Source organism: Lonchura striata, chromosome 34 (genome assembly GCF_046129695.1).
Source record: "Lonchura striata isolate bLonStr1 chromosome 34, bLonStr1.mat, whole genome shotgun sequence".
Lineage (NCBI taxonomy): Eukaryota > Metazoa > Chordata > Aves > Passeriformes > Estrildidae > Lonchura > Lonchura striata.
The window spans coordinates 1,821,450-1,835,616 of NC_134636.1; the positions used below are offsets into that span (position 1 = coordinate 1,821,450).

Genomic DNA, 14,167 nt, shown 5'->3' on the forward strand with positions numbered 1-14,167 from the left:
CCCCAGTTCACTACGCGCGGCCGATCATCATCCTGGGCCCCACCAAGGATCGCGTCAACGACGACCTCCTGTCGGAATTCCCGGAAAAATTCGGATCCTGCGTGCCCCGTGAGTCACCTGGGCACACCTGGGCACACCTGGGCACACCTGGGCACACCTGGGCACACCTGGGGGCACCTGAGATACACCTGGGCACAGCTGGGCACAGCTGGGGGCACCTGGGCACACCTGGGGGCACCTGAGATACACCTGGGGGCATCAGGAACACACCTGTGCACACCTGGGATACACCTGGGCACACCTGGGCCCCGATTATCCCAAATTTATCCCACACTTATCCCACATTTTGGGGTTTTTACCTGCCCCAGGTGTGTCTCACCTGTCTCAGGTGTGTCTCACCTGTCTCACCTGCAGACACGACGCGGCCCAAGCGCCAGTACGAGGTGGATTGGCACACCTGGGCACACCTGGGGCACACCTGGGCACACCTGGGCACACCTGGGCCCTGATTATCCCACACTTATCCCACATTTTGGGGTTTTTACCTGCCCCAGGTGTGTCTCACCTGTCCCAGGTGTGTCTCACCTGTCTCACCTGCAGACACGACGCGGCCCAAGCGCGAGTACGAGGTGGATTGGCACACCTGGGCACACCTGGGCACACCTGGGCACACCTGGGGCACATTTATCCCACATTTATCCCACATTTCGGGGTTTTTACCTGTCTCAGGTGTGTCTCACCTGTCTCACCTGCAGACACGACGCGGCCCAAGCGCGAGTACGAGGTGGACGGGCGCGATTATCACTTCGTGGCCTCGCGGGAGCGGATGGAGAAGGACATCCAGGGCCACAAGTTCATCGAGGCGGGGCAGTACAACAGCCACCTGTACGGCACCAGCGTCCAATCCGTGCGCGAGGTGGCCGAGCAGGTGAGCGCACCTGGGCACACCTGGGTGCACCTGGGATACACCTGGGATACACCTGGGCACACCTGGGCACACCTGGGATAGACCTGGGTACACCTGGGATACACCTGGGCACACCTGGGCACACCTGGGCACACCTGGGTACACCTGGGGCGGGGCAGTACAACAGCCACCTGTACGGCACCAGCGTCCAATCTGTGCGCGAGGTGGCCGAGCAGGTGAGCGCACCTGGGCACACCTGGGCACACCTGGGTGCACCTGGGCACACCTGGGATACACCTGGGCACACCTGGGCACACCTGGGTACTGCTGGGATACAGCTGGGATACAGCTGGGTACAGCTGGGTACAGCTGGGTACTGCTGGGATACACCTGGGCACACCTGGGCACACACCTGGGTGCACCTGGGATACACCTGGGCACACCTGGGCACACCTGGGCGCACCTGGGATACACCTGGGATACACCTGGGATACACCTGGGCACACCTAGGCACACCTGGGCACACCTGGGTACACCTGGGTATTACTGGGATACACCTGGGCACACCTGGGTACTGCTGGGATACACCTGGGCACACCTGGGTACACCTGGGATACACCTGGGTACACCTGGGCACACCTGGGCACACCTGGGCACACCTGGGTACACCTGGGTATTACTGGGATACACCTGGGCACACACCTGGGTATGGCTGGGATACACCTGGGATACACTTGGGCACACCTGGGCACACCTGGGCACACCTGGGATACACCTGGGCACACCTGGGCACACCTGGGCACACCTGGGCACACCTGGGTACACCTGGGTATTACTGGGATACACCTGGGCACACACCTGGGTACTGCTGGGATACACCTGGGCACACCTGGGCACACCTGGGCACACCTGGGCACACCTGGGATACACCTGGGCACACCTGGGTACACCTGGGTACACCTGGGGCACACCTGGGCACACCTGGGCACACACCTGGGGCACACCTGGTCTCACCCGTGCCACCCGCAGGGCAAGCACTGCATCCTGGACGTGTCTGGGGGGGAATGTGGGTACCTGTGACACAGCTGGGGCACACCTGGGCACACCTGGGGCACACCTGGGCACACCTGGGGCACACCTGGTCTCACCTGTGCCACCCGCAGGGCAAGCACTGCATCCTGGACGTGTCGGCCAACGCCGTGCGGCGGCTCCAGGCGGCGCAGCTGCACCCGATCGCCATCTTCATCCGGCCCAAATCCCTGCAGAACGTGCTGTGAGTCACCTGGGCACACCTGGGCACACCTGGGCACACCTGGGCACACCTGGGCAGTGATTTTGGGGGATTTTGGGGGGATTTGGGGCACCCGATCGCCATCTTCATCCGGCCCAAATCCCTGCAGAACGTGCTGTGAGTCACCTGGCACACCTGGGCACACCTGGGCACACCTGGGCACACCTGGGCACACCTGGGCAGTGATTTTGGGGGATTTTGGGGGGTTTTGGGGCACCCGATCGCCATCTTCATCCGGCCCAAATCCCTGCAGAACGTGCTGTGAGTCACCTGGCACACCTGGGCACACCTGGGGGCACCTGGGCGCACCTGGGCAGTGATTTTGGGGGATTTTGGGGGGATTTGGGGCACTCGATCGCCATCTTCATCCGGCCCAAATCCCTGCAGAACGTGCTGTGAGTCACCTGGGCACACCTGGGGGCACCTGGGCACACCTGGGCACACACCTGGGCACACCTGGGATACACCTGGGCACACCTGGGATACACCTGGGCACATCTGGGCACACCTGGGCAGTGATTTTGGGGGATTTTGGGGGGGTTATGGGGCGCAGCTGCACTCGATCGCCATCTTCATCCGGCCCAAATCCCTGCAGAACGTGCTGTGAGTCACCTGGGCACACCTGGGCACACCTGGGGGCACCTGGGCACACCTGGGCACACCTGGGCAGTGATTTTGGGGGATTTTGGGGGGATTTGGGGCACCCGATCGCCATCTTCATCCGGCCCAAATCCCTGCAGAACGTGCTGTGAGTCACCTGGCACACCTGGGCACACCTGGGCACACACCTGGGCACACCTGGGCACACCTGGGCAGTGATTTTGGGGGGTATTTGAGGGGTTTTAGGGGCGTGGCTCGGGCACAGAGAAGGGGAAACTGAGGCAGGAGGGGGCGTGGCCACCTGTTGCACGAGCGTGTCTGATTTGCATAATGGGTGTGGCCTCCAACCCAGCAGGTGGGGCGGTGTGATTGGCAGGTGAGGTGGGCGTGGCCAGGTGAATGGGCGTGGCCTCTCGTGAATGACGTTGTGCTGTGGGCGGGGCTCGTGGGCGTGTCCCGGCCGGTCCAGGTGTGCCCAGGTGTGGTGGGTGTGTCAGTGGGCGTGTCCAGGTGTGGTGGGTGTGTCAGTGGGCGTGTCCAGGTGTGCCGGGTGTGTCAGTGGGCGTGTCCAGGTGATGTGGGTGTGTCAGTGGGCGTGTCCAGGTGTGCCAGGCGTGTCAGTGGGCGTGTCCAGGTGTGCTCGGTGTGTCAGTGGGCGTGTTCAGGTGTGCTCGGTGTGTCAGTGGGTGTGTCCAGGTGTGCTGCATGTGTCAATGGGCGTGTCCAGGTGTGCCGGGTGTGTCAGTGGGTGTGTTCAGGTGTGCCGGGTGTGTCAGTGGGTGTGTCCAGGTGTGGTGGGTGTGTCAGTGGGCGTGTCCAGGTGTGCTGGGCGTGTCAGTGGGCGTGTCCAGGTGTGCCAGGCGTGTCAGTGGGTGTGTCCAGGTGTGCCAGGCGTGTCAGTGGGCGTGTCCAGGTGTGGTGGGTGTGTCAGTGGGCGTGTCCAGGTGTGCCGGGTGTGTCAGTGGGCGTGTCCAGGTGTGGTGGGTGTGTCAGTGGGTGTGTCCAGGTGTGCTGCGTGTGTCAGTGGGCGTGTCCAGGTGTGCCGGGTGTGTCAGTGGGTGTGTCCAGGTGTGCTGCGTGTGTCAGTGGGCGTGTCCAGGTGTGCCGGGTGTGTCAGTGGGTGTGTCCAGGTGTGCTGGGTGTGTCAGTGGGCGTGTCCAGGTGTGCCAGGCGTGTCAGTGGGCGTGTCCAGGTGAGGTGGGTGTGTCAGTGGGTGTGTCCAGGTGAGGTGGGTGTGTCAGTGGGCGTGTCCAGTTGAGGTGGGTGTGTCAGTGGGTGTGTCCAGGTGAGGTGGGTGTGTCAGTGGGTGTGTCCAGGTGAGGTGGGTGTGTCAGTGGGCGTGTCCAGGTGTGCTGGGTGTGTCAGTGGGTGTGTCCAGGTGTGGTGGGTGTGTCAGTGGGTGTGTCCAGGTGTGGCGGTTGTGTCAGTGGGCGTGTCCAGGTGTGCTGGGTGTGTCAGTGGGCGTGTCCAGGTGAGGTGGGCGTGTCCAGGTGAGGTGGGCGTGGCCAGGTGAATGGGCGTGGCCAGGTGAATGGGCGTGGCCTCTTGTGAATGACGTTGTGGTGTGGGCGGGGCTCGTGGGCGTGTCCCGGCCGGTCCAGGTGAGGTGGGTGTGTCAGTGGGCGTGTCCAGGTGCGGTGGGCGTGTCCAGGTGAGGTGGGCGTGGCCTGGACGTGGGCGTGTCCAGGTGAGGTGGGCGTGGCCTGGACGTGGGCGTGTCCCCGCAGGGAGATCTCCAAGCGCGTGAGCGAGGAGCAGGCGCGGAAAGCGTTCGACAGAGCCACCAAGCTGGAGCAGGAGTTCACCGAGTGCTTCTCGGGTGAGGCCGCCGGGCACCGCCGGGCACACCTGGGCACACCTGGGCACACCTGGGTATGGCTGGGATACACCTGGGATACACCTGGGCACACCTGGGCACACCTGGGCACACCTGGGGTACACCCGGGCACAGCTGGGGGACACCTGGGTATACCTGGGCACACCTGGGCACACCTGGGTATGGCTGGGATACACCTGGGCTCAGCTGGGCACAGCTGGGCACACCTGGGTATGGCTGGGATACACCTGGGTACACCTGGGCACTGCTGGGGACACCTGGGGTACACCTGGGCACAGCTGGGGGACACCTGGGTATACCTGGGCACACCTGGGCACAGCTGGGTACACCTGGGGACACCTGGGGTACACCTGGGCACAGCTGGGGGACACCTGGGTATACCTGGGCACAGCTGGGTACAGCTGGGGACACCTGGGTAGAACTGGGCACAGCTGGGTTACACCTGGGCACAGCTGGGGCACACCTGGGTTACACCCGGGCACACCTGGGTACACCTGGGAATCCCCAAAACCCAGCCCGGGAGAACCAAAGAAACCCCAAAAACGCCTCCAGAATTCCAGAAATTCCCCGAAAATCCCTTTTTATTCCCACCTGGAAAGGTCCCTACCCACCCCAAACCCCCCCAGAGCTGCCCAAAATCTCCCCAAATCCCCAAAATCCCCCCAAAATCCCCATTTTATTGATCTCCACCTACCCAAACCCCCCAAAAATCCCTGAAATTTCCCTAAATCCACCAAAACTTCCCTGAAATTCCCCTAAATCCCCCCAAAATCCCCATTTCATCGATCTCCACCCACCCCAAAACCCCGAAATTCCCCGAAATTCGCCTAAACCTCCCCAAAATCCCCATTTCATTGATCTCCACCCACCCCAAACCCCCCGAAATTCCCCTAAATCCCCCCAAAATCCCCATTTCATTGATCTCCACCCACCCCAAACCCCCAAAATTCCCCGAAATTCCCCAAAATCCCCATTTCATCCATCTCCACCCACCGCAGACCCCCCGAAACTCCCCGAAACTTCCCAAAATCCCCCGAAATTCCCCAAAATCCCCCTAAAATCCCCGAAATCCCCCCAAAATCCCCGTTTCATCAACCTCCACCCACCCCAAACCCCTCGAAATTCCCCTAAATCCCCCCAAAATTCCCCAAAATCCCCATTTCATTGATCTCCACCCACCCCAAACTCCCAAAATTCCCCTAAACCTCCCCAAAATCCCCATTTCATCCATCTCCACCCACCGCAGACCCTCCAAAACTCCCCGAAATCCCCCGAAATCCCCCCAAAATCCCCATTTCATCGATCTCCACCCACCCAAGTCCCCCTGAAATTCCCCCAAATTCCCCAAAATCCCCCCAAAATGCCCCGAAATCCCTTTCTCCCGGCGCAGCCATGGTGGAGGGCGACAGCTTCGAGGAGATTTACCACAAAGTGAAGCGCGTCATCGAGGACCTCTCAGGACCGTTCATCTGGGTCCCGGCCCGCGAGCGGCTCTAGGGCCGGGGGGACCCCAAAAACCCCCCGAGCCCCCCAAAATCCACTGGAAAAACCCGCCCGGATCCCCGCCGGCAACTCCCAGCGCGGTGGGGGAGGGGTTTGGTGGCTTTTTTTGTTTGTTTTTTATTTATTTATTTTTTTTTTTTGGGACCTCTCCGGTGGTTTTTGGGGGGGGAAGCGCCCCCCGAAATTTGGACTCTTTGGGGTTTTTTTGTACATATTTAAGCTCTATATTTGTAACGCCCCGAGGGGCCCCGAATCGGCCCCTCCCGGCCCCGAAAATTGGGGGGAGGGGAGGGGGGGGTTTGGGGAGGGGGGGGAGGGGTTTGGGGTTCCTCCCCCCCCCCCCCCCAGCTCCCCCCCCTCCCCCCTCCCTCGGCGTGGGAAAAGAGGGGAGGGGGGGGAGGGGAGATGAGAGTATTTTGCATAGAAATTATGGAATTGTGGGAATAAAGCGATGGAGACGCCGGAGGTTCGGGATTGGGGGGGGATGGGAGGGGAATTTGGGCGGGGGGGAGGAGCGGGAGTCGAAATTTTGGGAGATTTAAATTTTTTTAGGGAATTTTTGGGATTGGAAGGGGTCGTTGCGGGGTTAAATGGGGAGTTTGGGGTCTCAGGGGGATTTGGGGGGGTCATGGGTGGGATTTTGGGGGTGCGGGTGGACGGAGATCCCCGCAGAGTTGGAATTTGGGGAGATTTTGGGGGGTTTTGGGGTCGAAAAGAGGCGTGGGAACGGGCACGGGAGCGGCAGCCAATCAGAAGCGAGAGCGCTCAGTGGAGGCGTGGCCAAGGCGGTTTGTGAATGGCGGGTGGGTTTTATGAATGGAGGGCGGGGTTTATGAATGGAGGGCGGGGTTTATGAGTGGAGGGCGGGGTTTATGAATGGAGGGCGGGGTTTATGAATGGAGGGCGGGGTTTATAAATGTAGGGCGGGGTTTATGAATGGAGGGCGGGGTTTATGAGTGGAGGGCGGGGTTTATGAATGGAGGGCGGGGTTTATGAGTGGAGGGCGGGGTTTATGAATGGAGGGCGGGGTTTATGAATGGAGGGCGGGGTTTATGAATGGAGGGCGGGGTTTATGAATGGAGGGCGGGGTTTGTGAATGGAGGGCGGGGTTTGTGAATGGAGGGCGGGGTTTATGAATGGAGGGCGGGGTTTTCCCACCCCATCGCCACCTCCGCGCCCCTCCCCCGCCCTAATTATTGCTAATTACCGATTATAATTAATTAATTACCGACCAAGAAAAGGGGGGGAGACTCCCCTGGAATGGGGGGACCCCAAATTTATTTGAGGGCAGAGGGCGGGGCGCTCTGGCCACGCCCATTTCCCATTTTGGGGGGGGCAGCCCCTCCCCCACCTTGGTCCGAAGGATTTTTTGGGGGTCCCGGGGGGGAATTTTGGGGTCCCTGAGGTTTTGGGGGAATCCCGGGAAGGTTTTTAGGGGCTCCCATAAAAATTTGGGATCAACCCAGGTGAGATTTTGAGGGTCCCCAGAGCATGGGAATTGCCCCAAAATCCTCTTTTCATCCTAAAAAAAAAAAAAAAAATCCCAATTTTGGGGTGATTTTGGGCCACAACAACCCCCAAAAATTTTGGGGTGAATTTGGGGGGGTCCCAGGAAGGTTTCGGGGATCCCATCACACTTTGCTGCCATTCCAGGTGAGATTTTGGGGTTCCCAGAGCCTCCGCATCACCCCGAAATCTCACCTGGAAAACCCAAAAAAAATCCCAATTTCGGGGGGATTTTTTTTGATTTTTATTTTTTGGGGTGCCGGAGATTTTGGGGTCACTCCTTTTTGGGGTGGGGGTCCCGGGAGCCCCCCAAAAGCAGCACCTGGGCCAGCAGGACCCCGTTGCAGGCGGCCGAGGCGGCGAAGGTGGAGGCCAAAAGGAGATCCCCCGTCTCCTGCAGGGGAAATTTGGGGGAAATTCGGGCGATTTTGGGGCTTTGGGAAGAATTTTGGGGGTCCTGGGGAGAGATTCGGGGGTTTGGAAAGAATTTTGGGGGTCCTGGGGAGGGATTTGGAGGATTTGAGGGGGTTTTAGGAGAAATTTTGGAAATTTTAAAGGATTTTCGGGGCAATTTCAGGATTTTGGGAGAATTTTGGGGATTTAGGGGGAATTTGGGGGTTTTAAATGGAATTTAGGAGGAATTTTAGGGGGGAATTTTGGGGGGGAATCGAAGTTTTGGGGAGAGTTAAAAGGTTCTGAGAGGATTGGGGGATTTTTTGGGGAAATTTGGGGAAATTTGAGGAAATTTGGGGGATCCTGGGAAGGTTTAAATGGAATTTTGGGGGTTTGAGGGGAATTTTGAGGGACTTTGGAGAGAATTTGGGAATTTTGGGGAGTCCTGGGGGAAATCTGGGGGGTCCTGTGGGGGATTTGGGATTTTAGGAGAATTTGAGGGGGAATTTGGGGAATTTAAAGGAATTTTGGGGGATCCTGGGGGGGTTTAAAATCCAGGATTTTTGGGATTTGGGTTTTTTTGGGGATTTGGGTTTTTTTGGGATTTGGGAATTTTTTGGGATTTCGGAAATTTTTGGGGAGGGGTCTCACCGTGAGTGGGGTGAATTTTGGGGGGGCCCTGAGTGAATTTGGGGTGAATTTGGGTAAAAATTTGGGATTTTGGTGTTCTGGGTGGGTTTTAGAGCCAGGATTTTTTTTTTTTTGGGATTTGGGAATTTTTTTTGGGATTTGGGAAATTTTTTGGGATTGGGGAATTTTTGTGGAGGGGTCTCACCATGGTGGGGGTGAATTTGGGGTGGTTTTGAGTAAGAATTTGGGGGTTTTTGGGTTCTGGGTGGGTTTTAAGAGCCGGGATTTTTTGGGATTTGGGGTTTTTTTGGGATTTGGGGTTTTTTTGGGATTTGGGGGTTTTTGGGGAGGGGTCTCACCGTGAGGGAGGTGAAGATTCGGGCCAGGGCCCCCCCAAAAAGGAGCCCCGTGGAGACCCCCGAGAGCTGCCCCGTGTGGCCCTGCCGGGCGTTGGTGACGATCTGGATCAGCTGGGGGAAGGAATTTTGGGGGAATTTTGGGGGATTTTGGGGAGTTCCCAAAAATTTGGGAACCCCAAAATCCTCCCTGACCAATCAAGGAGCTCGAAAGATTCCAAAAAATGGAGAAAAAGCCACGAATTGGCCCAAAATAATCCCGAAATTCCAGTGGAATTCAGTGGGGTTTGCATAAAATTCATCCCAAAAAAAACACCCCAAAAACTCCCCAGGACACCCCAAAATCCCTTCAGGACCCCCCAAAATTCCCCAGGAACCCCCAAATTGTCCCAAAATCATCCCCAGACCTCCCAAATTTCACTCAGGATTCCCCAAAACTCCACAGGGTCCCAAAATCCCTTTTAGGATGCCCCTAAATTCCCTTTAAATGCCCCCAAACCCCCCCAGAATCCCCCAAAAATCCCTTTAACCTCCCCAAACCCCTCCAGAACCCCCAAATCCTTCCCCTAACCCCCCAAATTCCTTTTATCCTCCTCAAAATCCCTTTTATCCCCCCCAAATCCCTTTTATCCTCCTCAAAATCCTTTTTAAACCCCCAAAAATCCCTTTTAAACCCCCCAAAATCCCTTTTATCCCCCCCAAATCCCTTTTATCCTCCTCAAAATCCTTTTTAAACCCCCAAAAATCCCTTTTAAACCCCCCAAAATCCCTTTTATCCCCCCAAAATCCCTTTTATCCTCCTCAAAATCCCTTTTAAACCCCCCAAAATCCCTTTTATCCTCCCCCAAATCCCTTTTATCCCCCCCAAAATCCCTTTTAAACACCCCAAAATCCCTTTTATCCCCCCCAAATCTCTTTTATCCTCCCCAAAATCCCTTTTAAACCCCCTAAAATCCCTTTTATCCTCCTCAAAATCCCTTTTATCCCCCCAAAATCCCTTTTATCCCCCCAAAATCCCTTTTAAACCCCCCAAAATCCCTTTTATTCTCCCCCAAAATCCCTTTTATTCTCCCCAAACCTCTCCAGAACCCCGAAATCCTCCCGAAATCCCCCAACTTTTCCCCAAAATCCCTTTTTTTCCCCCCAAAACCCCCACCCTGCTGAGGATGATGATGGGCAGGTTCAGGGCCTGCAGGGCGGTGACGAAGCTCAGCGGGGTCAGCGGAGACACCAAAAGCCCCAAAAACGCCCCAAAAACGGCCACCAGCGCCAGCCCTGGGGGGGAGGGGACAAAAAGGGGGTCAGGGGTCCCCAAAAAACCCCAAAATCCCCAAATCCCCCCCAAAATCCCCCCCAAAATGCCCCACAAACCTCGGCCGGTGCGGCCCCCGAAGTGCAGGATGAGGAAGAGGAGGGTGAGGGTCTGCAGGAGGAGGAAGAGCGACTCCCCCCAAGCGCTGCCGGGATTTTGGGGGGGTCACCAGGGGGTCAGGACCCCCCAAAAACGGGGGTGGGAGGTCCCAAAATCCCCCAGGAGGTCGAAATTGGGGAAAAATCCCGTGAGAAATGGTGGGAAAATGGCTCCAAATGCACCCAGAACGCCCCAAAAGTGCCTCAAATGCCCCCAAATCTCCCCCCAAATCCACAAAATTCACCCAAAACTCCCCAAATTCCCCAAAACTCCCCCAAATCTCTCAAAAATCCACCCAAAACTCCCCAAAATCCCCCTCAAATACCCCCATATCCACAAAACCCACCCAAATCCCCCCCAAATTCCCCAAAATCCCCCCAGATCCCCCAAAATCCCCCAGATCCCCAAAATCCCCCCAAATCCACAAAATCCACCCAAAACTCCCCAAAATCCCCCTCAAATCCCCCCAAATCCACAAAATCCACCCAAAACTCCCCAAAATCCCTCCCAGATCCCCCAAAATCCTCCTCAAATCCCCTCCGGGTCCCCCCAAATCTCCGTCAAAGCCACAAAATCCTACCCAAAACCCCCCCAAATTCCCGAAAATGCCCCCCAAATCCACCCAAATCCCCTCAAATCCAGCCCATCCCTCCCCCAAATCCCTCCCAAACTTGCCAGAACCCCCCAGAACCCCCAAAATCCCCAAAACCTGCCCCAAATCCCCAAAACCTGCCCCAAATCTCCCCAAATCCACCTCAACCCTCCCCCAAATCCCCCCCAAATCCCCTCAAATCTCCCCAAACCCCCCCCCAAATCCCTGAAACCCACCCCAAATCCACCCCCAAATCCCTCCCAAACTGGCCAGAACCCCCCAAATCATCCCCAAAATCCCCAAAACCACCCCAAATCCACCTCAACCCTCCCCCAAATCCCCTCAAACCCCCTCAAATCCCCCAAATCCCCTCAAACCCCCTCAAATCCCCCAAAACCACCCCAAGCCCCCCCCCAAAAACACCAAATTCCCTCCAAATTCCCCCCAAATCCCTCCCAAACTCCCCAAATCCCCCCGAGGTGCCCCGAAATGGCCCCAAACCTGAAGGGGAAGCTCCTGGCGCAGCCGTAGCCCACGGAGCCCCCCAGGGCCAGCAGCTCCAGCAGCACCGAGGGGAGGCTGAGCCCCCCCCCGCTGCGGGACCCCCACACCTTCAGCAGCTGGGGCACCTTCACTGCGGGAAACGGGGTTAAAATCCCCAAAAAACCCAAAAAAACCCCAAAAATCCACCCCAAAACAGCCAAAAACCGCATTAAAATAGCCAAAAACTGCATTAAAATAGCCAAAAACCACATTAAAATAGCCAAAAAACACCCCAAAATGTCCCCCTAGGGACCCCCACACCTTCAGCAGCTGGGGCACCTTCACTGCGGGAAAAGTGGTTAAAATCCCCAAAAAACCAAAAAAAAACCAAAAATCCACTCCAAAATAGCCAAAAACCGCATTAAAATAGCCAAAAACTGCATTAAAATATCAAAAAAACACCCCAAAATGTCCCCGCTGCGGGACCCCCACACCTTCAGCAGCTAGGGAACCTTCACTGGGGGAAACGGGGTTAAAATCCCAAAAAAACAAAATAACCCCCAAAAATCCACCCCAAAATAGCCAAAAACCGCATTAAAATAGCCAAAAAACTGCATTAAAATATCCTAAAATGTCCCCCCAGGGACCCCCACACCTTCAGCAGCTGGGGAACCTTCACTGGGGGAAATGGGGTCAAAATCCAAAAAAAACCCAAAAAACCAAAAAAAATCCACCCCAGAATAGCCAAAACCTGCATTAAAATAGCCAAAAACCGCATTAAAATAGCCAAAAACTGTCCAAAAATGTCCCCCCAGGGACCCCCAAACCTTCAGCAGCTGGGGAACCTTCACTGGGGGGAAACGGGGTTAAAATAAAATAAAATAAAATAAAATAAAATAAAACAAACCCAAAAATCCACCCCAAAATACTCAAAAAATCCACCCCAAAATAGCCAAAAACTGCATTAAAATATACCAAAATTGCTTTAAAATACCCCAAAATTGTCCCTAAATGCCTCCCCAGGGACCCCCAAACCTTCAGCAGCTGCAGGATTTTCATTTAGGGTGGAAAAAGAGGTCAGGGTTCCCCAAAAAAATCCCCCCAAACTTATCCTAAAATAATTTGGGATCCCAAAATCTCCTCAGATCCCCCCAAAATCTCACCCAGGACGGATCCCGCCACGATCCCGTAACCCAGAACTTTGCTCAGGAGGATTTTCAAGCACGGAACTGCAGGGAAAGGAGAAAGTTGAGCTGAAGTGACCCCAAAATTCCTAAAAATTCCTCAAAATCCCCCAAAATTTCCTCAAAATTCCTCAAAATTTGGAACATCCCTCCCCCAAAACAAAGATGGCGGCGGCATCGCCTCACAGCCAAAGCAAAGATGGCGGCGCTGCTCTTCCCGCGCCCAAAACAAAGATGGCGGCGCCGAGCATAACTCCCGCCCAAAACCAAAATGGCGGCCGCCCCCACAACCCTTAAAGACGCCCCAAAATCCCGCTCAAGACCCCGAAAAGCCCCAGGAGCGCCCCCCGCGGCCCCGCGGCACCATGGAGGAGCTGGAAGCGCAGGAAGAATTGATCGAAGCAGTGCTCGGGCAGCAGGAACGGCACGAGCCAAGGCCGGAGCGGCTCCATGGCGGCTCCCACGCTGAGGGGAAAACGGCGGGAAACGCCCCGCGCACGCCGTGATTGGCTGAGACGCCAGAAAGTCCCGCCTCCCTACGCCCGCTCCGTAATTCTATTGGTTAGAATAGAGAAGTTCGCTCCAATCAAAACTGCACCCAGCTGCGATTAGTCAATGGCTTATTGCGCAACGCGATTGGCTGAGTGGGCGTACAGCTCCGCCTCCCGCCGGCGAGGCGAGCTGTGATTGGTCAGATTTTTATTAATACGATTAAAGATTTAAATCCCCCCTCATCCCTCAGAAATCCCCCAGATTCACCCAAATTTTTGGGTCCGGAGCTCTCTGAACCCCCAAAATCCCTCCTAAATCCTCCCACTAAAGCTTTACATTTAGCTGACGAACACAATTTTGCGGGATCTCGAGTGTTTCGGCTTTGGGGGATTCCAGAGGGTTTCAGGCCCAGATTTTGAGGGACTTTGACAGATCTGGGTGGGTCCAAGTCCAGATCTCGGGGGTTTGGGGGGGATCACTGTCCCGATTTTTGGACTTTAAAACCCTCTCCTGGGGTCTCAGACGGAGATTTTGGGGTCTCAGAGTGATTCTGGGGGGCTCAACCCCTCCGGGACGAAATTTTGGGGATCCAACCCCCAAATTTTTGGGCGTCCGGGACATTCAAAATGAACCTTTCCTCCTTTTTACCTCTGCGCATGCGCACTGACGTCTCAGCAGGCTCCATACATGGCAAAAACCTCCGTACTGCTTTGCCCCTATTGCGCATGCGCCCTGCACTTATGGGCGCCGCCATGTTTACGGCACTTTCGTCCCTATTGCGCACGCGCAAACCCTCATGGACGCCGCCATGCGCGCCGGCGTTGCCGTACGCATTCACCGGACCGCGCCCGGAAGCGCCGAACGGGCCCGGACCGGAGCCGGGACCCCCCCCCGGTAACCCCGGACCAGGCCCGGGATCTCCCGGGACCCCCCCGGTAACCCCGGACCAGGCCCGGGATCTCCCGGGACCCCCCCGGTAACC

At 56.6% G+C, this 14,167-nt stretch overlaps 2 protein-coding genes across 2 annotated transcripts in view; one reads left to right on the forward strand and one right to left on the reverse strand.

Moving 5' to 3' along the window:
- Nucleotides 1-6,458, forward strand: part of DLG4 (discs large MAGUK scaffold protein 4) — a 37,453-nt gene extending 30,995 nt beyond the window's left edge. Inside the window, exons 16-20 of the mRNA XM_077789514.1 lie at nucleotides 7-108; nucleotides 756-928; nucleotides 2,071-2,180; nucleotides 4,526-4,617; nucleotides 6,026-6,458. Of these exons, the coding sequence (XP_077645640.1) occupies nucleotides 7-108; nucleotides 756-928; nucleotides 2,071-2,180; nucleotides 4,526-4,617; nucleotides 6,026-6,132 (584 nt within the window). The 3' untranslated portion in view covers nucleotides 6,133-6,458. The remainder of the gene's footprint in view (nucleotides 1-6; nucleotides 109-755; nucleotides 929-2,070; nucleotides 2,181-4,525; nucleotides 4,618-6,025) is intronic.
- A 916-nt stretch (nucleotides 6,459-7,374) lies between these two features.
- Nucleotides 7,375-13,160, reverse strand: MPDU1 (mannose-P-dolichol utilization defect 1). Its single transcript, XM_077789523.1, has 7 exons — nucleotides 13,058-13,160; nucleotides 12,673-12,738; nucleotides 11,528-11,660; nucleotides 10,395-10,480; nucleotides 10,180-10,298; nucleotides 9,027-9,137; nucleotides 7,375-8,038 (listed from the first exon to the last, which is right to left on the reverse strand). The coding sequence occupies exons 1-7, from the start codon at nucleotides 13,143-13,145 to the stop codon at nucleotides 7,919-7,921; spliced, it is 723 nt and encodes a 240-aa protein (XP_077645649.1). The 5' UTR covers nucleotides 13,146-13,160; the 3' UTR covers nucleotides 7,375-7,918.
- Nucleotides 13,161-14,167: the final 1,007 nt, after the last annotated feature.